The following is a 27189-nucleotide window of genomic DNA, read 5'->3' on the forward strand; positions in this document are numbered from 1 at the left end:
CATGGCGCCCCGTTTCACTTTTGTGGAATCCATTTGCTGTGAGAGTTTGCGACGTGGATTAATGGCGCCTTACCTAACGAACTCAACTAGAACGGCGGTTCGGACAATCAAGCAAAACCTTTTTGTACTCAAGGGAACACTGAAATGACGTGACGTCAGCGCTATACACTCTCCCTTTGATTTGTGATGTGCTCAGCTGGTAACACATGCTGAAGCAGTCCCTGGCCATAATGCGTCTGAACAAAACACAATTAGCTTTTCAAATTACCGATCTATTCCAGGGTAATTTTCTTAGAACACACCATAAAGCCAACATGTGTCACGAATTCAAATTTCCAACTTGTGCCTTCATTAATGCGTCTGCTCACAACACATGTACGTGCTCCTGTGTCTCTCATCGTCCCTAATGGAGTTTGATTGACATGCAGCCTGAAATACTATCCAGTGCAGAAAAGACAAATGTCTGCTAAAAGCAACCACAAGACCTGAACAATTAATGTCTGCAGCACGCTGACATTGTACTTAGGAAGGTAGGCATACTGCACCTCATTGTATCTGTTGCTGGGAATTTTGATGCAAGTTTTTCGGACTTCCATGTCAACCACCAAACCTTGCACCACTGTCAGTGTATACTGGTAATTTCTGAAGTCCTTGTTGGCAGGATAAAGAAAAAGTAAAAATAGTCTGGGTTAGTGTGAAAGGGCTGGTTATTCATCAATACACAAGCAAACCCTGCAAAACTGTACAATCAAAAGCAAACCCTACAAAACTGTACAATCAGAAGCGAGGTGATACCGAGTCATCCATGGCATGTTCAAGGACAAAGGGGGCATTAGAATCATGGGAAACCGAGTCCTGAAAAAGAGAGTTGGAAATGTAAACATGAAAAAGAATCTGTACTAAGGTCCGGTCGATGGTTGGTATTAAGACACTCTTCCATTAATGCTTTTTCACAGCAGGAATGACAAGGATGTGTTAAACTACAGGGCACAATGCAGAACAATGCAATTCATATCAGCAAACAACACACCCCAACCCTGTAATTCAACAACCACCTGTTGGCCAAACTCTACCTCTATGTTTGCTGCTCTTATGCTGTGAGGTGAAAAAATCTCCAATTATGTTACGGTGTTTAACTTTGGATACGGAGGACTGAATAACTGTATTCCAACAGAGAGCTTTGTATAAGAACATGGTTCTCCTCACACTCCACCCGTTCTCCTCACACTGGATGTTCTCAGCTCTTGTCAGAGAGGGAGTGAATGCATCTTCCTGCCCTCTTGCCAAACTCTGTTCGCATAACCCTAGTCAAGCTTGCAGATGCTTCGGAAGCAAGCAAGCAGACCTTTCTGGATTCACGCAGGGCACGCTTCGATACGCAAACATTCACAGGCACGACTTCGCAAAGTTACATGTACCTGTTCACATTATGTCTGAACTGTCAAGTCTGCAATTTCTACAACTGGAAACCAGAGCAGGCAGCAGATGGGAATGATGACTAACTATAAATAGGGTTTTGCTTTAGTGGAGGGATAAGCAGAAAAAGAGGAAGGTAAGTCATTAGATGAGAAGGAAGGAAATGAAAGTAATAATAAAGTTAACCAGTGTTAAGTAAAGCAAAGGGGCAAAGTATTGTAGGTTTATGCGTATACAGTTAGGCCACTCCTGGCTTGTTTTGGATTTTTGTAACTTGTAGTCTTATATAACGTAATTTAAAACTAGGAGTACAGGTTTTACAAACTAAGTAGAACTTGGGACTGAATAACTAGTGACATGTAGACTTGGGGAAACTTGGCAGTTATGGTTACAGGCCACGGTCTGTAAGCCTAGCATAAGATAATAGGTGTTTACAAGTAGACCGCGTGTGCTGTTTGGTAGGGGACAAATAAAAATGGCAATATACAGGTGATTGGTATGTATATATTTTATGGAATCCCGTAGAAGGGTAAGGGCAGTGTTAGTAGTGATAGTAGAAATATTATGTGTTTAGTGCATGCCTCCACTCGCTTAGTGGAATGAATGTTTAATAATTTCTTTTTAATTTTGTTTGAGCATTTGTTTCATTGTTTTGAAAAAGTTTAGTGCATGTGTAAATTTGCAGTGTTTGTAAGTTATCGTATTCGGAAAGTGGTGAGTACAGACCCATAGTAGTATTACACGTATCACTGCTATATTTCTTAAGTGAAGTTAGTATTGTATGTTTTTTATTGTAACGTTTTAATTTGCATACATGCCCGTCACATTTTAGAAGAGACGTGCCCGTGCTTATTTGTATGGAACTTTTAAGGCCTCTAATGATGTAAAGGTAACATTTAAAGATATAGTAAATTGATTGCTTACTGTGATATGATATGGGCTTTTAGCTGTGGGGCATGGTAATAATTATTGGCTTGATTTATTGTATATTTTGCCTACAAATATAAAATTGTAAAGTTAGAAATTCTTTACATAGGTTTCAATTATTTTTAACGAGATTAACTGATTGTTTTGTGATATAGGTGCTGGTTTGCATTCAAGGGAAGTCATAAGGAAAGAGGATTTGTACATTTTGAATATAACTGTGTTTATGGCAGCGTAGTGGCTATGTTGAACTATCCATTCCTTGTATACTGAAAGCGTGAGCTTTGGAGGTTCAAATAATGTGCAGAATATTTTAGTTAGTGATATAAGCCCTGGAGCCGTTTTGGTGTTTTAATTTTTAAGGAAAGCCATTAGGAAGGTGTGCATTAGGCAACCGGCAGACTTTCTAGAAACGATTGTCATTCACTGACAACTGTGAAATAATTACATGTAACATGTAGAAAAGACCAAGGTAAATATGCCTTTCCAGTAGCACACCAGAAAATTAATATCGAACTTCTAATTTAATTTAAGTCATACCACTTATACTCATGCACGTCATGCCACTTGTAGGACTTCACTTTATTCCTGGTATGGACCTTCTTGAGACCCAAGATCTAACATGATCTTTCAACGTGTTTCCCATAACCAAAAAGACAGACAAGGGGGTTGATCTCTGGTTGTAGCTGTGGCGACGGTGTGGAATTCTCTATCACAAGCCATTCATACTCAATTGAACCTTCTCACTTTTAGGCAACACCGTAACACATTTTTCTTTCCTATAATGGCTAAATAAAGGTTTAAGAGGGAGCTCCATCGCCGCTTTCATAGTTCTAGTTGTCTCTCCCTAAACAATATTCTATCAGTTCCATTGTTGAATAGGCCATGGGGGTGGAACAACTGTCTATTTTAGATTTTCTTTAAAGCGTCAGGACACTTCCTTGGAAGTAGCGGTTATAAGTGGCTTCTTTCACTCATTCATTAACTAGGCTACTGCTGTTTTTATTAAGGATGTTCCCTTGATAATATTACAACTTACTGCTATGATGTGATGGTATCTACTCTTAAAATACTATTTTACTCTTACTTAGGTACTCTCCTTTTTGAAGCAGCAGTTCTGCAGCTAAGCAAGCCAAACACTGCAGGCACATATTAAGCCCACTTTTATTAAGCCATTTCTGCTTTGTTCGGACTTTTTAGACACCTCTATAATCCAGCACACTAGTAAGCACTTTTAGTATTCTCTATGAGTGGAAGTTTACCCTAGAAGGAGATATAGTTATTGGACTATAATTGTCTGTGTTTAGGTTACGACCTTTTGACAGTATGCTAGGTATTTCTGTGTGTGTTTTGTCTTTACTAAGTGTATTTCTACAGCCCGAATGCACACTTTTTTTCATTTTTCTGTGAGTTTTGCATTTCACTAGGCCTTCTTCTGCGCACTTTAGGTAACTGAGGGATATCAGTGTTCCATTCTGTAACATGTCACATTAAGTGTCATTTAACATGAATTTTTGTGGCAACGTTTGATTTTTATGAGTAGGTTTTAGTTATCCAGTTGCACAAAAACAGAGAGAAGGTTAGCTTTGCTGTGTGGTTGGAGTTTGTTTTATGCTGAGTTGGAAGATCACCCCTTTGATGATCATATTGTTTTGGAATATGAAAGGTTTGTCAGTAGAAGACTGAAGTGAGGAAAGAAGAAGATGTGGACAGAAGGGCACTTAATGTAACATATTTGGGGATTTCTGAATATGGAAGCGGCAGGTTAAAGGAAGATTGCATATGAATGGAGTTGCAACAAAATATCTCGAAAGGAATAATAGAACTAAGTGCTAATGTCGTTAAGATAGAGAGGTGTTTGGGTGGGGGGGGACAGTATGTGCGGCGTATGCAAAGCCTTGGAAAATGTGAAAAGTGATTTTGTGAGGCAATCAACAGTAGCATGCTTTTCAAGTGTATAGCTGTGGCTACAGTGTTTTGTGCAAAAATGAGAAATTACTTTAGTGGGTGAGCAAGTGTTATGTATATGGAGTTGTACCCGAGTGTAGTATTTCTAATGAATAAGGGTAGTTGTATGTGCAAACTGCAAAAAATAAATAAGTGGTAGCACACAGGGGTGCATTTAAAGTTGTAAAGGAAGAAAAAGGGCTTGGGTCTTGGGGTCAAATGTATTGTTCGAATGCAAACAAATGGACGCAAAGAAGGCAGTAGGAAAACATGTATGTAGATAGCTATAAGGCATGACGGGGGTGTCAAGGCACAAGGGAATGGAGCGGGGTTGAGAGTTACAGCATTGGGATCTGCAGCTCTTTTTTCGTGGGGCAAAAAATGGTAAACTATTCAAATTGTTGTGGTTGAAAAACCTGAGTGTGTGTGTGGGGGGGAAGAGTAAAAAGAAGAGTATGTTCGTAAAAGAGCAAAGTTTGATGAGGCAAATTTGCAAGTAAGGGATATAAATACAGTTTATATGCAGTTATATGTGATAAATGTGTATTTTGAAACGTGAAGTGCATGTTTATAATAGTGTGTATGTCTGGAAGAAAGAAAAGCAAATAGGTGTGTGAGTGAACGAGGACCCTGTTGTTTTTGGAGTGTTGGAGGATAGGGCAGTCTACAGTGTTGCTTAAAACTATGAAGTGTAACAATTATGACTTTTTTTATTTTAAGTAAAGAATTGCAATGGTAAAAAAGTGCCCTTTTAGGGGAGCTTTGTAAAGTGTTTGACAGTGAAGGGGCAGTGTGCTAGGAGTAACCGCTATCAGTACTGATTCAGTGCTGTACATGGGTCTAAAACCAGACTGTGAAGGGTCCAGGAAACCAATTGACTATGTATTCTGAGTTTTTTTTTGTTAATATAACCTTCTAATAATTTGCTCATCAGATGAAGATGGGAGATAGGGCGATCGTTAGATTAGATGCAGGGAGATTCGCCTTCTTACGGATAGGGATTATCTGAGTCTCCTTCCACTCTGGTGAAAGTTGGCCTTCCCTCAAAGATGGATTTAATTTCGGGTAGATGGATGGGGAGGCTGAGTGGATAGCAGCGAGAAAATCTTGGCTGGCACAATATCAAGAGGCGACCCTGATTTAGCCGATTTCAGCATTCCTTCCACAGTGTTCACCTGAAGAAGAGTGTAATTTTCTAAAAGATGGACATTATCCTTATTCAGTGGAGGGAGGATGGTTAGTTCTATGAGATATCACTGGCGCCAGGAAATGCATCATACATCAAATTTATTTGTTTCTTCAAAGTGGTTTGCGATAGCGTCACATAAATCTTGAAAAGGGAGAGTAACGTCAGTGCTGGCGATGGGGTTAGTAAAAGATTTGGGAACTTTGTAGAGTACTTAGGAAGAGTTCCCTGCTCGACTAAGTTGAGAGGCAATGTGGCCTTTCAGTGCTTTTTAGGTAGAGCCTAGAGTTAGTGCGTATGCACTGCTCTGCGAGACTTGTTGTAGTGGAGTAGGGAATAGAAGCCCCTGCCACTCTCCGCCCATATTTGCCACTGACTTGTGTCACTATCCTTCCTAAATGCTTGCTTCTGATTCGTAAATAGGCTTGTTAATCCCTCCTTAGTATTTCCTTGTCTTAATTTGTAATCTCCCATGGCCACTGTCCCTTTTACTTCGGTTGTCTCTGCTGAGCACAGTCACTAAAATAAGTAAGCCATGCCTGCTTTTTTGACGTGTTTTTAAAACAATCAAAGTTAGCCAAATCGTTTCAGGTCTGTAAAGTTTGGCACTGACAAAGAACTACCCTAAGTGACACTGGATACAGTTCACTGTTAAGGTCCATTCTATATCGAATATCACGCTATATAAAAACGCACCAATAAATAATAAATACATCTCGAGGCTGCTTGTCATGCAGGCCTTGGCCCGCCGATCAGAAGGCTTGCTCCACCCTGCTCCAGGCACTGGTGCTATCTCGGGTGCCATATTGACGCAAGGGGATATCATGAAGCAGGCACTTGGTATGTTTATGTTTCTCTTGAGCCGCTCATCAGAAGGCTTGACCCACCCTGCTCCAGGCACTGGTGTTCTCTCGGGTGCCATGTTGACTTTAGGGGATATGATGAAGCAGGCACTTAGTATGTTTATGTTTCGGAGTTAGGGAGGCAGGGGTGGGGGGTGCTCCCCGGCCCAGCCCAGCTTCTCTCTGCTCCGCTTCAGCATAGATCTGCAGGGCATAGGGTGTACATACAGAGGCTTATAGAGGTGGCATCGTGTTATTTGTGTGTTCTAGGTCTCTCTCTCCCTAGTAACATGCGTTTCTGACCACTTGTTTCAATTGTCCCTTTATAGTTTGAGTAAATAGATAGTAAGTGCTGTTAGCCACTCTTCAGTTATGGTTACGTTGTATAATTATTGGTATTTTTATAGCGCACAGTTGGTGATTTGTTTGGCTTTGCTGCACTTTCCAGGGTACCTTGTACTTGTATATATTTAACTCTAACCACTAGAATCTGTAGTAGATTTGTGTACTTACCACCATTCTTATGTGAGTTTAGAGTTTATATGTTTGTGTCTTGTATGTAATTCATGTACTCTGAAGTCCTTATGTAACGTAACTGGTTCTATTGTAAAGCACTCGGACACCTTTAGGTAAAGTTCGCGCTATATAAAAAGGCATAAATAAATGCATTGAAAAGGCATGCTGGCATTTTTTAAATTGTTCAAAAACAGGGCGCCTCACAAGGCCATGAAGGTCAGCGTCTTCAAATCAACTGAAACTAAAGCCTTTCGTCGGGCCGGAACTTAGCTTCTAGGTCCTGCGATTCAACATGAGTGATGGGTGCTATGCTTGCAACTTTTGTACTTTTGTAAGCATTTGCTAAATCATATTAAGTTTCACTTTAAAAAATGTGATTGTTCCAAAAGAACAAGTTACTTAACTTCGGTAACGATGTATCTGTAAGAAACATAGGTTAGTTATAGATTCCTTACCTTAGAATTACCCCCAGGCGTTAGACTGGATCTGGAAAGTTTTTGTCAGCAGTACCTCTGCGCGTCGAAAGGTGGTGTTGGTCTGCTCCGCATCCGTCGTTGGCGTCATGGTCGCCGGAATGAAGTCGCGGGAGTTACTAAAATACCGCCCTCGCTCGCTGACGTGAGTTCTTTAACGACTTTCCGCACCAGAAACGCAGAGCCATGCAAGACACTGACCACTGGTGCACATACCTAGGGCCCTGAAAGGTTATAGAAATTAGTTCGCAGAACTGGGAGGATGGGTGGGGCAGTAAGGAATCTAGGAACTAATTTATGTTTCTTACAGATATATCGTTACCGAAGGTAAGTAACTTGTTCATCTAGAAAGAAACATGTTAGTTATAGATTCCTTACCTTAGAATAGATACCCCAGCAACACCAACCCCGGAGGTGGGTCTGCAAACCAAGATCACACCAGAAAGTCCTGGAGAACAGAACGGCCAAAGAAGCAGTCTCTCCGGACTTGACTGTCAAGGAAGTAGTGTTTCATAAATGTGTGCAACGAAGCCCACGTATCTGCTTGACAGATGTCATTCAAAGGAACGCCTCATCCCAAAGCAGTAGTTGCTGCCGTCGCCCTGGTGGAATGGGCGCGCAGCCCCACTGGAGGCTCCTTCTTTGACAGAGAATAGCAGGCTTTTATACACAAAATGACCCATCTGGAGGTAGTCTGCTTGTGTACGACCCAACCTTTCTTGGCACCCACGTAGCCAACAAAGAGCTGGTCCAGACGGTGGAGCCTCTCTTCCTCTTTCGAAGAATGCAGAGGCGGAAAGAAGGTGGGCAAAGTGATGGTCTGCCCGATGTGAAAGGCAGTGACAACCTTAGGCAGGAAGGATGGAGGGGTTCTGAGAACTACCTTGTCTGGATGGACTGACAGGAAAGGAGGCTTGGATGAAAGAGCTTGGAGCTCACTCACTCTTCTGGCAGATGTGATGGCTACCAGGAATGCAGTTTTAAGCGTCCTTCTGTTGGAGAAGGCGCAGGTGATCCTCCGACATGCAGTGGTATTGAGGTGGCATGGTGGGAGAGGTAGCCTCGAAGGGGAGGGAGTAGCCCCTTCGGACTATCTGCAAAACCCACCTGTCCAACGTGATGGCAGATATTGCCGCCCATTGGCGTTTGATGGGCCTGAAAGGTCGGACTAGGAAGGTTTGGAGGCTACAGCAGAGGGGGGGTTGGTGGACTGGCCCTCCCGCTGGCCCCCTGAACCACAGTGGTGGTTCCCACGGCCCCGGCCGCGCAAAGGTTGGGGAACTTGCTGCAGCCTGTGGCTCGGGCGGCATGTATTGGGGCACCCCTTCGGTAGCGACGAAAGGGGCGAAAAGCAGACTGCGCAGGGCGGCTGGAGAGGCCCATGGACTTGGCCGGAGCCCAGGAGTCCTTGAAACGCTCTAGAGCGTTGTCCGCTTTGTCACCAAAAAGGAGACGGCCATCAAAAGGCATGTCCATAAGGGTATTCTGGACAACCCCGAAAAGCCAGTCGTCTCATCCTGGCGTAGAGACGAAGGGCTACTGACGTGGAAACCATCCTGCTCAGGGAGTCGACGGTATCCAGCCCACAACGGATGGCAAACTTCGCCGCATCTTTCCCGGTGGTAACAGCCTGAGAAAGCACTGTCCGGGCCTCCACCGGACACTGAGGCAGAACCTGCACCACCGTATCCCACACAGAGTGGGAATAACGGCCCAATAGATATAAGGTGTTTACCGACCGCAGTCCCAACCTGGCAGAAGAAAAAAATCTTCTTTCCAAGATGATCCAGCTTCTTGGATTCCCTCTCCGGTGGAGCGGAATGGAAGGCGCTCTTGGAAGTGGAGGCTAGGACCACCAAGCTCTCTGGGGTGGGGTGTTGGGAGAGGAAAGTGGGGTCGCCCGCAGCCTGGCGGTGGCGTCGGGGCAATCATCCTATCCACGGGAGCCCCCGTGTTGGGCCTGGACCAGGAGCCTAAAAGGACGTCGGTAAGGGCCTCATTAAATGGCAGCAGGCGCTCCGAAGAGCTCGCTGCCGGCTGACACATCTCTGTCAGGAGGTTAGTCCTGACCGCCACCGTAGGAAACTCGAGGTTGAGAGCCTCGGACGCCCTACGCAACACCACTGCGTATGACGCTCCCTCCTCCGTAGCCACCGTAGGAGGAGACAACATGCCAAGGTCAGGGGAGGTGTCTAGACCACTGGCATCCCCCAGTTCCTCTCTCCAGTCCTGCTCAGATTCTGAGAGGGTCACCTGACCCCTCCCAATCCTCATCCTCAGTGCCAATCTAGCTAAAAAGGGACCCCAGGAGTTAACAGGGGCACAAAAACCCTGCTCGGTGTCAGAGCCGGGCGACATTGGTCTGGCTCCGGGTCCACATCAGGAAGGAGGCTGGGGTTGATGCCCGCCAGGGGCACGACCGGCGTCTGTTGTGACAACGGTGCCAGAGGAAGCGGTGGAGGTGTAATCGGGTCAACCGGCACCGATCCGGATCCAGGCCCGGATCCAAGGGGGGGCCTGTGGGGCTGGAGACATATCAAAACAAACAAATACCTCTGAAACCATAAATGAAACTATACTTATGCCACAGTAGTCCTTTTTATTAACTCTGGGCTTCATTCATTGAGTTCTTTTTACAATTTTTTAAGGTAAAGGTTCCTTTCACATAACACATTAGGACATACACCTCTGTTTTTTATATATATACAAAGACTTTTCAAAACAACTCACAAAACAGCTAACAAAAAAAGATATTTACATCACATACATGTGTTTTACTACTGAAAACAAATAGTTTTTTCACACATAAAAGCAACAAGACCCGTGATTGTGAGAATACTTTCAATTTTTAAAGGAATAAACTTCCCATCAGAACTTTGAAGTCCTACTGGCTTGCCTTTGTTATTGGGACTTATTTTGTTTTTGTCCTCAATGTAGTCTATTTCATGGTTCCTAAAGAGGTCAGAGATTTATTTTCAAACTCTAATCTCGAGCTTATTAAGTTCAGCTCAAGACACCCAATATTAGGCGTTATATGTTTCTCGGTTGCTCTGGGCCTCTTGATGGTGAGGGCCGGAGCCGTCGGCGGAGAAGGCCTAGGTTACCCTACCGGGGTTCGGGCTGCCCAAAGATGGTGTGCATCGCCTCGTAAAATTTACGAAGCTGGGCAGGAGTAGCCCCGGGTCCCGGGAACAGAGGGAAGCCCAGAGTCGGCTATTCGGGCTCCGCATGCGGAGCCGCAGGAGGGGTACCGTCCGCATCCCTTGTCGGGTCAGCCGACTAATGGGGAGAAGTCGACGAGGCTTCTTCGACTTCTTCTTGTGCTTCGACTTTTCCGACCCTGTGTGTGAAGACTTGGAAGAGTGAAGATGGCTCTGCGACCGGTCCCTCGACCTCCCTCGCGACCAGGACCTCGAACGGCGCGGAGCAGACTGCCAGCGCTCAAGAAGCTTTCGGGACCGCTCCCGCAAAGCCTTCGGAGCCATGGACCAGCAGTCGGAGCACGACTTGGGGTCATGGTCACACTCCAGGCAAAAGAGGCACACGCGGTGCAGATCCGTAACCGACATCAGTTGACTACAGGAACCGCATGCCTTGAATCCGGGCATCCCTACGTGCACCTGGAGTCGTAGACTCAAAAAAAGACATCGACAAAAGTCGCTCAAAAAAGTCTATCAAAAAGTGACTGGAGGTGCCGCTCTCTCCGGATCTGCGCTGGGTGGCGCGGAAAAAGAAAGAACCAACGTCAGCGTGAGAGGGTGGCATCTAAGTAGCTCCTGTGACGTCATCCCGGTGACCATGACGCCAACGACGGACGCGTAGTTGACCGAAGCCCCCTTTCAACTCGCAGAGGTACTGCTGACGAAAAACTTACCGGATCCAGTCTGACGCCTGGGGGTAATTCTAAGGTAAGGAATCTATAACTAACATGTTTCTTTCAGATATCGATATTTCCTTTTGAAATGGTTACGTTACAGTTGAACAAAAAATATGTAAAGATGTATTAACTACAGTGTTTTCTGGAGCACTGCCATGTTCTCTAATAAGATTAAATGATAAAGTTTATCACCAAAGTATGACAATTTCTTACTGGCAACGCACGGGACAGATAAACCTATCACAATGTAGAAATGAGCCGCAAGGTAAAAGTTTAATTCCCTACATGCAAGTGACAAAATTCGAGCCAAATATATATCTTGTACCACAAGTCATCCTTTAATCGGAGATAGAGAAACAGTCTTTCAAACAAGCATTTGCAATGCAATAGGTCTCGCATTTGCAAGAGTTTGAGCTATTGCCATTGTAAATGACTATTCTTTTTCTGTGTTGGTTTTTAAAACAGGTAAAAAAAAGGCAGTCTATTCTCAATGCCAATAGCTTAAACTCTCGCAAATGTGAGACCTATTGCATTGCAAATGCTTGTTTATATTCTTGTGATAAAGTGGTAAAGAACTGTTGTAGGTTTGCTTCTCTTTCAGATTGCTAGATAGTCGCCATCGTCTGTCCAGTTGCAAATTGACTTCTTGCTCAATTCAGGCGAGTACCAGGACTCAAGCTGCCTCTAAGAAGCTTTGTATTGTTTTAAAGGGGAGATGATGTCAATAGCTGATTTTAGAGCATCATGGTAGTTGTCAAAACTTAAGTTAATATCACCTGACTCCCGTATCATAGGAGCCGTGAACTCTTTCTTAAGATCAGTCAGGAAATAGTCCGACCATACCACCTGGCGGGAGGCCTTGGTGTGTATATTGGGAGAATTAGTTAAAATGAGGACCAGCGTATGGCCAGCAGAATGGGTAGGACTAAATTTGGTCTTTTTCAGGCCCAAGGAGGCCAGGTCAGAAAGGAACCTTAAAGAGTTAAGTATATTCATGCGAGCAAAAGAGTGAAGAAGCTTAAAAGTGTAAATACAATTAGATGACCAAGGCTCACACTAAAAGTTAAAAGGCCTTCCCAGGCGACAAATTTATGGAGAATTTAAAGCAGCATTATAAGCTAAGAGTGCACATGAATGCCTTTTGAAGACACTGGGTGTAAACGTGTAAATTCAACAGCAGCAAGATCGAGAGGAGATTGAGGGGACAGGAATGTCTCTGAAGCCTTGCAACATATTTGTAGGATCTTTGAAGGCTAGTACTGCTGCTAAGTGTTATTTAATTTAAAAAAAAGATATTTAAATATAGTGATAGTGCACGAGTGTGCAGGTAAAGATATAAAGTTTGAGAAAGGGTGAGCTGATAGGTGACAGAAACACGCATAGGAGAGTTAATGGAATATGATGCATTGGTGTAACGCAGTGATAAGGATGCGAATGAGGAAGCTAGGAAGGATATGGAAAGTTGTACATGTGAATTGGGGTTTAGGTAGTAGCAGTGCAAGGTTTGCTGCAGTGGACATGACTGCTTTGATGTTGTCAGTGTACTGTTTGCGAAGGTGAATTTGTAGAGGAGCGAAATTAAAAGATGCGTTAAAGATTGAAAAATTATTGTTGGGGAGGCAGGAAGGTTGGACAGAAAGGAGACTTGATTTTTCCCCCTCTTTTTGTGTGTTTTGTGTCGATGATTTGAAATGTAAAGGACATTTTTCAGAGTATGAATTAGAAATAAAGGAAAAGAATGAATGTATGAAAATGGTGAGTGTGATATTACGAATGTAAGTTGGTTAAATATAGTTGCATGAAAGCATGTGAGAACCGTAAACGTGGCGTTGTTATGGTTCCGGGGGTAGAGAACAATAGTATAAGGGTATAAAAGTGCAGTGCATTCCAATTTTATAATCTGGGAAGATTAGGCATGAAGAAAGAGTAAACGTTTGTGTATTGATGCTAAATAGTAGGCTAAATTGCATGTTTCTTTTGTATCCTGGTGTCATTTTAACCAAATCAATGGGCATGGAGAAGCGTGTAAACATGGCCACACAAATAGAGTATTTAGGAGGCTAAAGGTTGCAATGTGAAAAGGTGAAGAATGTATAGTACGTTTGTACTGTCCACGTGTAATAACTGGGTTGCAGTTATAAATCTGTTGAAAAGCGCTGTATGTAATGGTATATAATGTATCCTGGACAGAAGTGCAGCTGAAAGTGGGAAGCTGTATGAAAGTGCAAAATGCATGTCCGAGCATTTCATAGGGCGAATGTGTTCAAAGAAAAAATCCGCAAACATTATACTGAAAATAAATGTGCAGGCAGAAGCAGCCATGAATAAGTTTGGAAAGCGTTGTGTAGGGGTACATCCCACGCAGAGCAAGAACTGAATGTTATTCCTGTATCCACCCTGGTACGACGGTTGTGTCAGGGATAGGTATGAGACTAAATATATGTGCAATGGGAACTGGTACCTATAATGATTGGGTGACACCATGCATGGAGTGTAACTTGTTTATGATGCCTTACACGTATCTGTAACCTTTAAAATTTTAATAAAAACAGATTAAAAATAAAAAATAAAAATGAATACGTTTGGAAAGACTGCAGTTTAAATAATTGGACGGTTTAAATGATTAAAACAGAATTATGTAAAGGACAAACAGGAAAATGGAGGCGGAAGCTGTTAAATATGTTATACATGTGAAACACATGTAATGTTATGCAGTGCTTTAGGAAAGTACATTTTAATTAAATAAAGGTGCACGGAGGAGCATGTAAAAACTGACATAGTAGGCATTGGAACAAAGGAGCATTTCTTAAGCTAAAGGTCGCTATGTAAGCAAATAAAAATGTATAACCTAGAGGTGGTGTTATAAACTAGAGCAGTGTTTTGTCCATCTTTCGACTTCAGTGGACCCCCACTACATCATTGCTGGAATCTGGGGACCCCCAAGGGATTGTTATTGAAATCAGGGGACCCCCACTGAGTCATTATTTTAATCCTGAGTCCCTTGCCCAAGCAATTTGGATGATTTGAATTTCAAACAATACACAACTATACGGAAACAAGCATTCAAACAAATACAAAATAAGATGAAATATTTAATTTACAAATAAATATTAGAAAAATATAATGGAATGTTGGAGCTTTCCTAAATTTTATGTAGGCCTTCCATTGTCCATGCTATATTGTATTTGATGCACTTGCACTTCTCCCACAAATCGATTTAAGGATACCAACTTAATTTTTTTGCCTCCAATTTCAAACTCCTTCATATTTACAGAACATTCATTTTTTACAACTTCCTGTTTATTCATATGCCCCTATTTAATCTGTTAATGTAATTTAATTTTCTAAACAGTCACAGACCCCCTGAGTAGGAGCCACGGACTGAGGGTGATTTCAGAAAAAGTTAAGAAATGGAAAGCAGCGGGACTGCAGCTGGAAGTGTCAAGTAATAATAATTTAAAAAAAGACAAATGCACAGGAGACAGGAGTGCAGCTAAAAACACAAGGCAGTTAAAACGACAAGTGCAAATATGAAATAATAAAATAAAATATTCAGGGAAAAGCTCCTAAAACAGAGAAGTGTTGAATGGCCTGTAAAGGCAGGAACAGGACATGCGGGATTGAGGTTTTTTAACACAGAAGTTTGTGGTCCAGGAAGGGCAAAAACACAGAAAATGGGGGAAACTCATGTAGTGCGTTTACAAAAAGGAAAAAAAAGGTTCAGAATAGCAGACATTTGGAGTTGTTTTCCAGGTCAGCTAGCAGAAGGTCCCCAAAAAATCTTTCTGCACTGCCTGGCATTGTTAGACCTAAAAAAGGAGAATCCTGGCAAGATCAAATCAAAACTTACTATAGGGCATGCTACAGGACTACGGAATGGGCAATCAATGGGACTATAGTAAGTCTCATCATTTTTGAGAGCTAACAATTCTTGGAAGAAAAAAGCAAATAACCGGTGTGGAAGGTCGTGTGATCAGGGAAGGAGCGTGGGCAGACAGATGTCCTTCCCCAGTAATCAATTAAACAGATTGTACAAGACAGTGAAATATGAAGCCTTTCCATTCACGGAGGGCTTCGATTTTTATTTTGTAGAGGAAAAAGAGGCCTTGTGTTGGTTTGCAATAACAAGCCTGAGAGCCATAGTCCAGTCGGCTGGTGACTATGGCCTGAGGGATGATTTTTCTGGTGGTAATGGGAAGCCATTTGAAGATCTTAAGGAGCATGCAAAGTACGTGGAGGCAGAAAGAGGTGAATGCATTGATCTGACTTTTCATGGTGAGTTTGCTGTCCAGGATGATGCCACGGTTGAGGGCTTGGTCGGTCGGTGTGGGTCCAAGTTCAGCGGGCCAACAGTTGTTGTTCCACGGGGCACGGTTCCACAGGGAAAATGTCTTATAGCATTTAAAGCATTTAGTAGAGAAGAGGGAAGAGTAGGAGGTGGTAAGATATTTTGGGGAGGGACCTATTTTGCATGGGCTGCCCATGACATCCGTCCATTTGCACAGACAGTCCATGTGGCCAGCTTAGAGGGAAGACTCAACACTGTAAGAGGTGTTTTACAGCACAGGTTTCCAAGAGGCATTCTTGACTACTTGCGCTTCTCGCTCATTACCTATGCCACCAAGAACCCCTCCTGTGGAAAATGGCCACATTTGATACCCACCAATCTACAAGTGTTTATATAGCAATACTAGAATTGGCCGGAGAAATTGGAGAGAAAAAGGTCTCCCTTAGACAGTGGTAGAGTATTCCAGTATGCCTACATCAATCTTCAGGCTCTCTCTTGCCCTTTGAACCCTTTTGCCCTCTGCGATCATCTTTCCATTTTTCACACTATGCTGATTGCACTATAATTTTTCAGTTATTTTCTCTCCCTAGTTTGATTCACTGTTTATGTCTCTTAACTTTCAACTCCCTTTCTCCCCGTAGCCCTATTTGCCCGTCCTTTTTCACCTTCTCCTCCTCTCGCTTTCTTTTACACTCTCTCTTCCCTTTCCACTCTATTCTCCGCTTGCTCGCACATTCTCCCTCTGTCTCTTAGGTCCCTTGATCCCTCTCTATCATTATTTATTCTTGTTTACCTCAATTCATCTCCCAGTGGCTTGGACCATTTTTACCTATCACCTGCTTGATAACTCTTTCTGTTTGCCTCACTCTGTACTGCTCCTCCACTGTGTCCAGTCTCGCTCCTTTTTAGATTCCTCTTTGACTCCATTTGCCTCACCTCTATCTTTTCTTGGCTATATCCTAGTTTATTTTCTGTTCATCTGTATCTGTAATTTCTCTCCCCATCACTTTACATTGTGCTTTTCCTCTTTCCTTCAATTTATTTGCCCTATTCGCTCAATGTTCACCTCTCAAATTCTTTTCGTCCAGTTTCACTTCCTCTGACTACATCTATCCTTTTTTTGAACTAATTTCTCATGTCATCTGTCTCACTCTGAACACCCATATATCAGTCTTCAACAGTCAATTCACTGTTACTATGCGTCACTCTACCATCTCTCCCAGTCTCCCTCAGTATCCTCCTTCGCATCCCTATCTACAGCTCACTCTTATGTGCTGATCTTTCTTTGTTCCCGTCTCTCCAGCTGCCTTCTGTATTCGCCCATCTCTTGTTTCCTGCATATCTCTCTCCTTTGCTCTCCTCATCTCTGCCAACTTTCTGCTTCGTATCCGTCTCTCCAAATATACCTTTCTGTTATTCGATGAAAATCTCTATTCTTCCTCCCTCATTAACATACACTCCATTTCCAAATCTACATCTCCTTCCATCTTTATAGGTTTCTCCATCTTTGTGTCTCTGAACCTCTGAGAATCCACCTAGCCCTCTCTCTCCCCCTTCTGAATCTATCAGACAATCTCCTGTATCTTCTCTAGATCTCCATCCAATTCACCTACTCTGTCTACTAGATTACTCTTCCAGCTCCACCAGAGTTTCCAATATGGTCGTTTTGGTCACTCTCAACCTTACAGGTCCCTCAACATCTCTGCCCTGCTTCTTCAGGTTAATCTTCTGTCGATTCTTTCCCTTCATCTACATGCCCCCTGATCCCTTAAACTCCCAATCAATGTTTATATTTCTTTAACTTTTTTCTCAATTTCTCCATCGCTCCCATGTGTGTATCTACTTGCATTTACCACTCTCTTACCCCCAACCTGGCTCTTTCTGTTCTTATCGTGATAAACAACGGCAAAACCTGTTAACAGAGAATGTAATCGGGCATATGCAAATAGTACATATTAGGACAGGTCTAAACCTGTTTAAACCCATCCATATGGAAAGTCAAGCAATGTGGGGAAAATACTAGTAACAACTGCCTTAAGATAGCATCCAGGACACGTGGATTGGACCATTAAAGAAAAAGATCAATCAGCCAAAGATTTCTCAAAAGCAACCACAGTATCCTCAAATTTTGTGTTCTCAGGTGAAGCAATTTTTTATTTAAACCCAGGGTTGTTGAGGTTGAAAATTCGTCCTAAGCTTGGCCTTGACTACCTTAATTTGTTCACATTTGAAAAGCAAGATTAAAAGTTGTATTGTGCCTTTCATTCAGTTTTCATTATGTATGTAATTCCCCCAAAACATATTCAAAGATTCACTTACTGCCAGAAGGTTCATTATTGTATGCCCAGTCTCTCCAAACAATGGCTTCCGAAATCTCACACTAAAAAGTGGACATGGATACACTAGGAAACAAGGTGCAGGATATCATTAGTCGAAACATTATGTGTGTCTTAAACAGAAAATAATGGATATACACCTATGTTATGCTGTATGAATGTATGTAGCACAATCCTACAAATAGAATACTCAGTACTTTTGAAATCCGGGAGCCATTGATGATTCTGGGATTCTCACGGGCTGGAGTCAAAGTAGTCTTGTGACGTTCTAACTCATTGTGTTTATACTGGTTAGTGGCAAGTCATATCCGTTAATGATGGCAACGTTGGAACAGACTAATATATTGATTAGTTATGCTAAGTTACTTAGTTTTTGTCTTGAGTGCCTGTAGTATACCACCATAGCACTCAAACAGCCTGGAGCGGTTATAGACAAACATGTATTTTGGGTTGGGGAGGTGTCGCTCACAGTATGTTGAAGTAGGAGGACTTGGGTGTGTTGCTTGAGGGCCTAACACATGCTCTGGTCATATTGAAGCGAACCTAATGCTGTTGGTATGCATGACATTGTTTATAGCGGTAGCTATTTATGATTCATGCAGTATTTATTACTGTGGTGATGGTGAAACCGGGGAATCAACAAACACTACAATAAATGGGTCTATGTGTTTGACCCTTGGTCTACTCACATGGACGAGTGCTATAGGGAACTCAGGTGTGTAGATGTGAATAAGTAATCCTGCTGATAGTTTGCAGTTAGATTTAAGAAAAAGAGGGAGTAGTGAGAAAGATGTTCAAAGAAACATAGAAGAGTGGAAGTCATCAGGGGAGGGTGAGGACCCCAGTCTCAACCTGAACCAAACGGCAAATAAAGTCGTTACAGGAAGTCGTCCTTAGCTTCTCCACCTTTTATCTGGATGACTGGCCGGAGGACCCTGAAATTAGGGGATAAGTAAAGGAGCATCCAGGATTCTGAGGTTGGGTCACTTGATCAATAGGCAGGCCCTAAAACTGGGACCTGCCCTATAGTAGAGAAAAGTTTCTATCTTGTTTACAGAGAGAGGGTGGGGACTGGGAGTGGGGGTCAGGAAGAGGCCCAAACTGCAGGCAGATTAACAGAGGTGGAACAAGGGTGGGGGGGCAGAGACAGGCAGGGAATAACAAGACTACACTGTATAGTAGCCGGTTACATCAGGGTGTCAATAATTAGGAGTAGGAATGAAAGTGCCAAAAGAGTTTAAGGCTCATTTTGTTCTGCTGGCGTGCATAGCTAGAATGATCTGTGTTGCAAAGTATTAACAAACATAATTCACTGTGTTGTTGAAAAATCTCCACATGCAAATAGCACATCATCAGAACTGCTTATCCAAACAGTTACAAAAAATGTAATTAAAATATTTTAATGCATTAAAATGAGAACAGCACAAGCAAAACAAAGACAATACCACCACTCACATCTGTATTCAGCCCCCAGCCTCAGCATCAGTCGGATAGGGAACACTTTTGCCCATGGAGTCTCCCATTTCTGAATCAGAATGCCAAACAAATAGGGAGGAGCTGGAAGCACCAAGTCCTGCAGAGATTGATACGTTGATGTAACGTAGAGGAAACCACCATGCTCCTTGCTGCCCAGAAAACTCTGGCTGAGAAAAGAGTGTCCGAGGTTCCCAACAACAGTGCCTGCAAGTACAATATGCGAGTCAGACAGTGTGGGACTGACAGGCACAATATCTTTCATTTTTATTTTCTAAAATCATTTTTATTGGCATTACTGATTCCTACACAGTGCATACTTTAACATTTCTTCGGGGATAAACAACATTCAAATTATACATCACGTCATTTGGTATAGCCTCGCATCAGTAACATATCATATACTTAAGTGTCATTGCCGGCGTGGGAAGGCATACTGGGGATAACGATCTGAACTCTTCAAACGGGGTGACTATAACTGGGGTACACAGTTTTTGAGGTAATATCGCACGATTGGGACCGGTAAGCTGATGTATCCGAATTAAGCTGTGACCTGCATGTTTGTTGGGGGGGGGGGGGGGGGGGGGGGGAAGAGTGCATCTACTCCGTGGAACGACTGCATCGGGCAACTACATGGTGCACCTCTGCTGTTGGGGATCAGTTAGTGTGCGACAATGGCTCCTCCACTATTTACTGCTTAAAGGAATGTAATAGGATAGCCCACTGCATGGATATGGGGTGTTTGCGGATACCTTTAATTTCTTCCGACCAGAGCACCTCTTCCTCCGCAGCGCCCCATTTCTTGACCGCCCCCATCCAGGCCTAAAGTGGTGGCCCCGGGTATCCTCCAGTGCATTGCTATGCAGCGTTTAGCTAAAAGGAGCACCAGGGACGCAAATCGCATTTCTACTTTTTGGTTATTACGGCGTTTGGTTGTGCCCAACCCACAGGCCTTCCATGTATTAATGTCAGTAAGCCACGTGTCTGTAAGAAGGGTGGTGTGGATTCTGGTCCAGTAAGAGCGGAGTGTTGGACAGTCCCAAAACATATGGAAAAAGATGCATTGGGTTCTTTGCATCTAGGACATGTAAAGGACGTGTCCGCATAGTACTGTTGGAGTTTCTCAGGGGTCAGGTAGGCGTGGTGTAATATGTGTAATTGGATGGACTTGAACCGATAGTTGGGAGACACCTTTTTAGGGAACTCCAATGCTCGCTCCCACTCTTTGTCGTCTAATGGTCTTTGGATCTCAGCCTCCCACTTCTCCTGGAGGGGCAATGAGGGTGATTGGATTTAGGGCTCGCACCACTTTATATATCCTAGTGATCAGATAGCACCCTGGGCCCATCTGCAGTATTGTATCACCGATGGGTGGGGGGCTCTCAGTATCTATTGTGTGCCACATACGACAGCAGTCTTCCATCAGTTGCCAATGGAGAAGAAATTGCCCCCTGGGGAGATACAGGTCAGCTGCCAGTTCTGCAAATGTCTGTAATTGCCCGTTCACGTAAAGGGAGCCTACCTCTGTGACGGAGTGCTGTCCACTCTCGCAGTGAGTGCGACCCATAGGGAACCCTACCAGCAGCAGGACAGGGGAATACATAGGAGCTTCATGGTTCATTCTATGCACCCATTTCAGACAAGTACGCAGAACTGTCAACTGAAAGGGACACAGGCACAATATCTTTCATAGTAAATAAAAAGCCAAATTAGAAATGTTAATGTAACATGATCATTACAAAGAGAACACCAGTGATAGGGTTTGATATCACCATAAAATAGTTACAATTTTTAAGAAAATTACAGCCAAGAAATATGTGCATTTTACAATGATAATTAACATTTTAGGAAAAATTACATGGTGCTGCCACCTCACCTCCTCTTGTACAAGAAGACAATTTGCTGCCTGTGCAAGCAATCTACCATCCCTTGCTGTAACAATTGTCTTTCCTAGAACAGAGTCCATTGACCGTATGTCACAAATATAGAAGATTTTGGGGACTTAGACAAAAGTGAAACACTTGAGAAATTGAGGTTGTGCAGAAGCATGACCAAAAAGGGTAAGATTTGAGCACACACAGTGGAGTCAAAGTTAAAGCTCTTTCACACTGCTGCTTGAATGTTCTACTCATTTATATGATTTCAAACGTTTCTGAGCCAGTTTCTAAGATACAAGCGTGCATGTAGATTCCCTGAAACAGGAAATGCTAGCTTCCAACATCACATACTACTTCACCTCAACTTTTTCAAATAAATCCATTCTTTAATACTCCCTGATGGAAGCAGTTAGATGGGCAGAAGGCAGGAAAGGAATGAAAAGGACAACAATCTATGATACATGTTTAGCAGCTATAAAGTTGTGAACAAAATCCTCTCCTCCAAAATGTGGGCAGCCACCGCTATCAAATCTCAGATACAGATAAGCACCACAATAAAGTAAACAATATCTATTCATGTTGCAGCTGCATAGTAAGGCTTTCCTCGTCAATGTTACTTTCACTTAGGTCCTCTCTGGTAAAGTCGGTCCTGGGAGTCATTTGTTTAATTGATTACCAAACCCCTTCACTCCAATGCCGGTGAATCTATCACCAGTGGTCTTGGTGGTGTCTCAATAGCTTCACCAGCTCCCTCTTAATTTCAAATCTCGACTACGGGAGCACATTCTACACCATCTCCTTATTGTTTTATGTTGAGGCAGCTGAATTAGTATCTGGACTCTCTAGGTTACTATAAGACTTTGTTCTTCTCTTTCATGAAACCTTTCTGCAAAGTTCCTGAAGTCTTGACTTGCCTCTGTGGCAGCCCCTAAGGACAGGCACTTGGCAAAAAAAGGACCAAATCCATTTTCTACCACCGAATCTCACCAAAAATCACACATTGCAATACTTATTCATCATGTATCGAAATACTGGTCTGCTTGAAGTAATACTTGCTGTGCAGAAAACACTACAAAGGTTTAATAAAATGCTGTTTGTTGAACTACATTTAACATATTTCAAGCAAAATTCTTTAATAATGTGTTTTGGAATGAGGAAATACACTTGTCACAGAAAAATAATCTTTTATGGTTGTTTATGAGGAGTTGCCAAAGCATCTTTGCTGTGCAGGACTGTAGGGTTTGCAGTGGTTTAAGATCGTAGTAATTTGTCTGTCTGAAATATCTTCAGTTTAACCTAGCATGGTTGGCAGCAAATTAATATCCAAGACAGATCTCGGATAATTACTGGAAGGTAATTAATTATAAACACCACAAGTTGAGTATTTAATTAATAAATTGACTGTTACGTTAAAAGCACAGTATTAGCCAAAGAGAGAACCTTCTCTTAGGGCTGGCGACCAACCTGAACACATAGGGGTATCCTGCAAATTCAGTGTACAAAGGATCCTTAGCGAGGTACTTTGCTGGCTGTATAAAATGATAAATCTCTGCTCTGTAAAAAGCATTTGAAGGGTGGTTGAATGAGGAGACGTACATATTTTTAAGCAAATGCTCTATAGAAGAAATGTAAACAAACCTTGGGCACACCCTATACATAGAGTATATATGGTTAGTTTCCGTGCAGTAGTTATTCCGATTGAACATTAACATGAGGAAGAGAATATGTTTCATATGAATAATGCAATCATCCAAGTCTTTGGATTCAGCAGAGATCTTTTATTCGTAGATCTTGTTCAATATTCATGTAGCCAGCATGTTTTTCGTTGGTTTAGTGACTTCATCAGGGCTACAACAAGTAAAGATAAAAATCAGGGATACATACTCCCAAAGTATGCCTAATACATTTAGGCAAATTCATCACCAACACTAGCTGGCGTGAGGTTGTGATTGTCACGTGCATATTTCCGGCATATACATATCCAGTATTCATGAGCATAGGTGCAACATCATTTCAAGTCACATTTATAATGATTAAATAAGATAAAATAATATTGCTCATGTTTATCCGATAAGTAACATTGAAATCAACATGTACAGTTTTGCTTTCTATTCTTTACAATTACTAATATGCATGTTAATAGCAGCGAATATGTGAATACATCACAGCGGAATAGAGAGGTGCAATAAAGATTGATAGGATAGTATCTGAACAATGTACCAAAAGAAGTAGCAGGAAAATGTCGATTTTATAGACCCTTATAGCCCTATGCAGTAGTAGTTATGTCATTGCTGATCACATACCCGATTTAAATAAAGTAAGGTCAGATGATAGGCAGGATCGTATTCGAAAGTCAGTAATCCACACAGGATATGTTCCTGGCGTGCCAACTGAATTGGTAATAATACTTAATTATATGGTACGAGCCTGTGGGGAACCAATAGGAGTAGAATCATGTAGTATTTATGTAATAGCTGCCAGCAAAGATCACCAACTATCTGAATTGCTAGTGCTCTATTGATTGCAAACAAAAAATTAAATAAAATTTCTTAGTGGTAAATATGAAGCGACAAACTTAAGAGGTAGATGACCTACAACTCCCTTGTATGGCGTAAGTTAACTGGAGGGATCCAATAATTGTTAACTCCCAGTTTGTTATGGGCTCCTAGAACACATTTTTTCAATTGTATTTTCTAAGTACAGCAAGTGCTGTCGGGTGTGACATGTAGCCCATCTATCTGTATAACGCTAGGTAAAATATGGGCCTAAACGATGAGCTATTGGACCAAACTTATATTAGTCATCGTGGTCATAGACAGTAAAACGGGTCCAGAGCTATCGAATTGGATCTTCAGTAATGTAAGCTAGCTCGGACTAAGGAGATTTCTGAGAGTTCTCCCCCTATGAAAAGTAATGTTTGGTTTTACAGAGATGTGGTCGTTAAGTAGTTGGTCAGTAGTTAGTAAGTGCCAATGTTTTTGTAGGTACTTCCTGAATTGAGAGGAGAGTCTGCTGTAGTTCGTTATAAGTCTCACTTCATTCTATCCTGTATGTATCCATTGTTTAATGGAAAGTGTCCCTGATCTACTTGTCTTGGTGATACGCTTTCTTGCAGCGTTGAACACCTAATTACTATATCCTCAATGAAGGAACCTCATTTCAATTTCGTTGAGTACTTTCTCACATTCCTGGTCATTACTGCAGTTGCGTCTTGCCCTGGTCATCTCCCCAAAGGGGACAGCATCTATTTGACATTTAGGATGTGCACTCGAAGCATGTAATATCGAGTTCCAAGATGTTGTTTACGTAAGAGTCTGCTCTCTATTTTATTATTTTCAATGCCCAACTCTACATCAAGGAAAACAATATTATCCCTGCTGTACTGATATGTAAAGCTAATGTTGCATGTGTTACTGTTAACCCCTTCAGTGCCCATGACGAGCTGGACTCGTCATGGGCTGCGGTGGCGCTGTGCCCATGACGAGTCCAGCTCGTCATGAACTCCGCCCGCTAATACAAAGCGCGGCACTGGGCGGGGAAAGGGGCGGGCATGCAAGGGGTTAAGGTATGTGTAATAAAAAGAAAGCGAACACTTCAGCAGTCTGCCGACAAAACACAAAGTTAATGAGTGGCGAAAAACACATCAAAAGTAAGCAGCACTACCTCAAATCAACCTAAAAGATGTTTTATAGCAATAAAGGTAGAATTCTGCCTAATGTGTATGTTTGCTGAATGTATCCCGCAAAGAAAGAATAAGAACTTGCAAGGTTGGAGCTGCCTTGGTGTTTTGAATCTAGCTGCAAGTGAAAGACGCATCATGCTTTTTCCCATTTCAGGGTCACTGTGGGGCACAAAACAAACCTGGTAATGAAATTACTCTCACATAAAGAAAATGCAATCATGATTTCACTGTCTCCAGAGGACTGCTAAATCAAAAGTGATGCCATGTAAAGAAATCCTGGAGGGATGTTCTGTCCTCAATAGGATACACAACACAGAAGAGGGTTAAAGTTCTCTTTGCCCTTAAATTTGGCTATTGGGTCTTCTTATGCTATTTTTATGAGCTTTGCAGAAACCTTGGCTATTCAGAGTAGTAAATAATGTTTTTTTTAAACAGGAAATTACCATTTTAATACCCTTATTAAATTGTATATTGCGTTTTTTTCTGTACAATAATTATAATTCAAAATTGAAGCGCTTATAAGTAAAGTTAAGCAAAAAATCGCACATTCAACGCAAAATCCAAATAAAATGTGCAATTCTTCACACAAAAGTTTGATATATCTTTATACAACAATAAATCGAAATGCAAATAACTGACACCAACCACTTCCCTGGACTCCATGTAAAGGTTTTTTAATACTTCTCACTGGGTAACCTCAAGAGGGGCCCTTCATTTATTATTCAGTTAATTGCCTGTCTGTTTTCTTCCAAGTTTGTACAAAGTAGGGCCTGATACATCTTTATTTAATCAGAGAGCAGAAATCCCCTTGTAGAGAGTTCCTTCTTTCTCAGATGCTGAATGAAATACTTCATCTGAACAAGTCTTACTCTCAGTGATTACATTTTATATTTCTAGTCTTTGGAGGACCGCCTGAGCTCTCTACAGCTACCCCGGAAGCCTTTAATACACTAAGCTCAGTAAAGAAGCATATGGCCGGGTATAGACCTTACACATCACTAAATCACACCACGTTGTCGAGAAATCTTATTTTTATTTCCAAACTAAAATGAGATGTTCTCCTTAACACACTGTCAGAACATATCCTTAGCAAGAGTTTCCATTTACGCTTTCCACTGTTTCGGGGTCCTGCGGCTCAATAATAAATAATGGAGTTTGACTGGTAAGTCGGAATGTCGCATTTAGCCACCTGTTGAAAGATCTGCACATCCATGAACAACAAATCAATCCTGGGATGAATGTGGTACATCACCCCGTGCGACAAACCACACAGTATTTCAGACATAAAACTCAAGCAACTCAATAGTTTTACCCGCCCAAAGGGAGAGACCCCACACAGTTACACAGACCTTTCACAGTCTAACAGAATTGCTAAGATATAGTCACCTCCCGAGATAATCTTGTATGCAAGCACTTGATGTTTGATGTGTTGGCCATCTCCTGTAAAATTCTGGAGACTCAACATTCAGATGCTAATAACTCCTCATTACTTCAAAATCCTAACAAGCCACTTTTGACACCACTGAAGGGGGATAGGAGCACACTGCTTCACCTCCCAGCATAGTTTACCCCTTAGCATTAGGGTAAATGCAGTTCACTTTAAATGCTTACTTGAATTTTTGCTGAAGTTTCCCACCAAAGTTGGTGCAGGTTAGTGCTGTGAATCTGTAGACACATGTTTCTGGATATTATCCTTCATCAGTAGAGATAAAAAACACGAAATTCATCTGGGGTTGCAGAGCTTTCTCATCAACCCTTGATGAAATTTGTTTCTATCTCTACTGATTAAGGATAATATCCAGAAACATGCGTCTAGAGGTTGAATAGATTTAGGAAGTGTACAGATCCCAATGGAACACCGAAGAAGTGGCTAACATAAAAGGACCTGACTTAACTCTGTGTAGTATATACCAAAAGATGTAAACCAACTGATCTCAGCATCACTTCATGTCATTTAAAAGGGTTTGATCAACGGTGCAAGATGCCACTTACAGATCTAGAAGGATCACTGCACTGACAAAGCCAGCAGTGAGGCATAGATCGTTGAACGCTGCACAAAGCACACTTACTGTGCTGTAGCCAGAAGGGAAACAAAAATCTGGGGATCATGCAGCACTCCATTAGTTTCTGGAAAGGTTCAGAATTCTTTAGTCAAATTAAGTTCCAATACTTTGGTAACCGCAGACGAGAGATATTGGCAGGTAGTTGGCCGAAAAGTCAAGACCTATTTTTTTTGTTGTTTTTTGTTAATCAGAAGGACAATATACCTATTTTGAAGGAAGTGGAACAGTGACTTCAGAGAATAAAGTGGTTAGAAGAGAATGGAGGGGTATGTTAAAGATGTCATCTGTA

General features: G+C 42.2%; 1 protein-coding gene across 1 annotated transcript in view; it reads right to left on the bottom strand.

Annotated features, from left to right (window-relative positions):
* Positions 1–27189, bottom strand: part of ZFYVE9 (zinc finger FYVE-type containing 9) — a 565807-nt gene that overhangs the window by 70358 nt on the left and 468260 nt on the right. Inside the window, exons 11-13 of the mRNA XM_085602620.1 lie at positions 19261–19485; positions 17789–17871; positions 546–650 (exon numbers count right to left, since the gene is read on the bottom strand). Of these exons, the coding sequence (XP_085458746.1) occupies positions 546–650; positions 17789–17871; positions 19261–19485 (413 nt within the window). The remainder of the gene's footprint in view (positions 1–545; positions 651–17788; positions 17872–19260; positions 19486–27189) is intronic.

This window comes from Triturus cristatus, chromosome 4_2 (assembly GCF_964204655.1).
Source record: "Triturus cristatus chromosome 4_2, aTriCri1.1, whole genome shotgun sequence".
Taxonomy (NCBI): domain Eukaryota; kingdom Metazoa; phylum Chordata; class Amphibia; order Caudata; family Salamandridae; genus Triturus; species Triturus cristatus.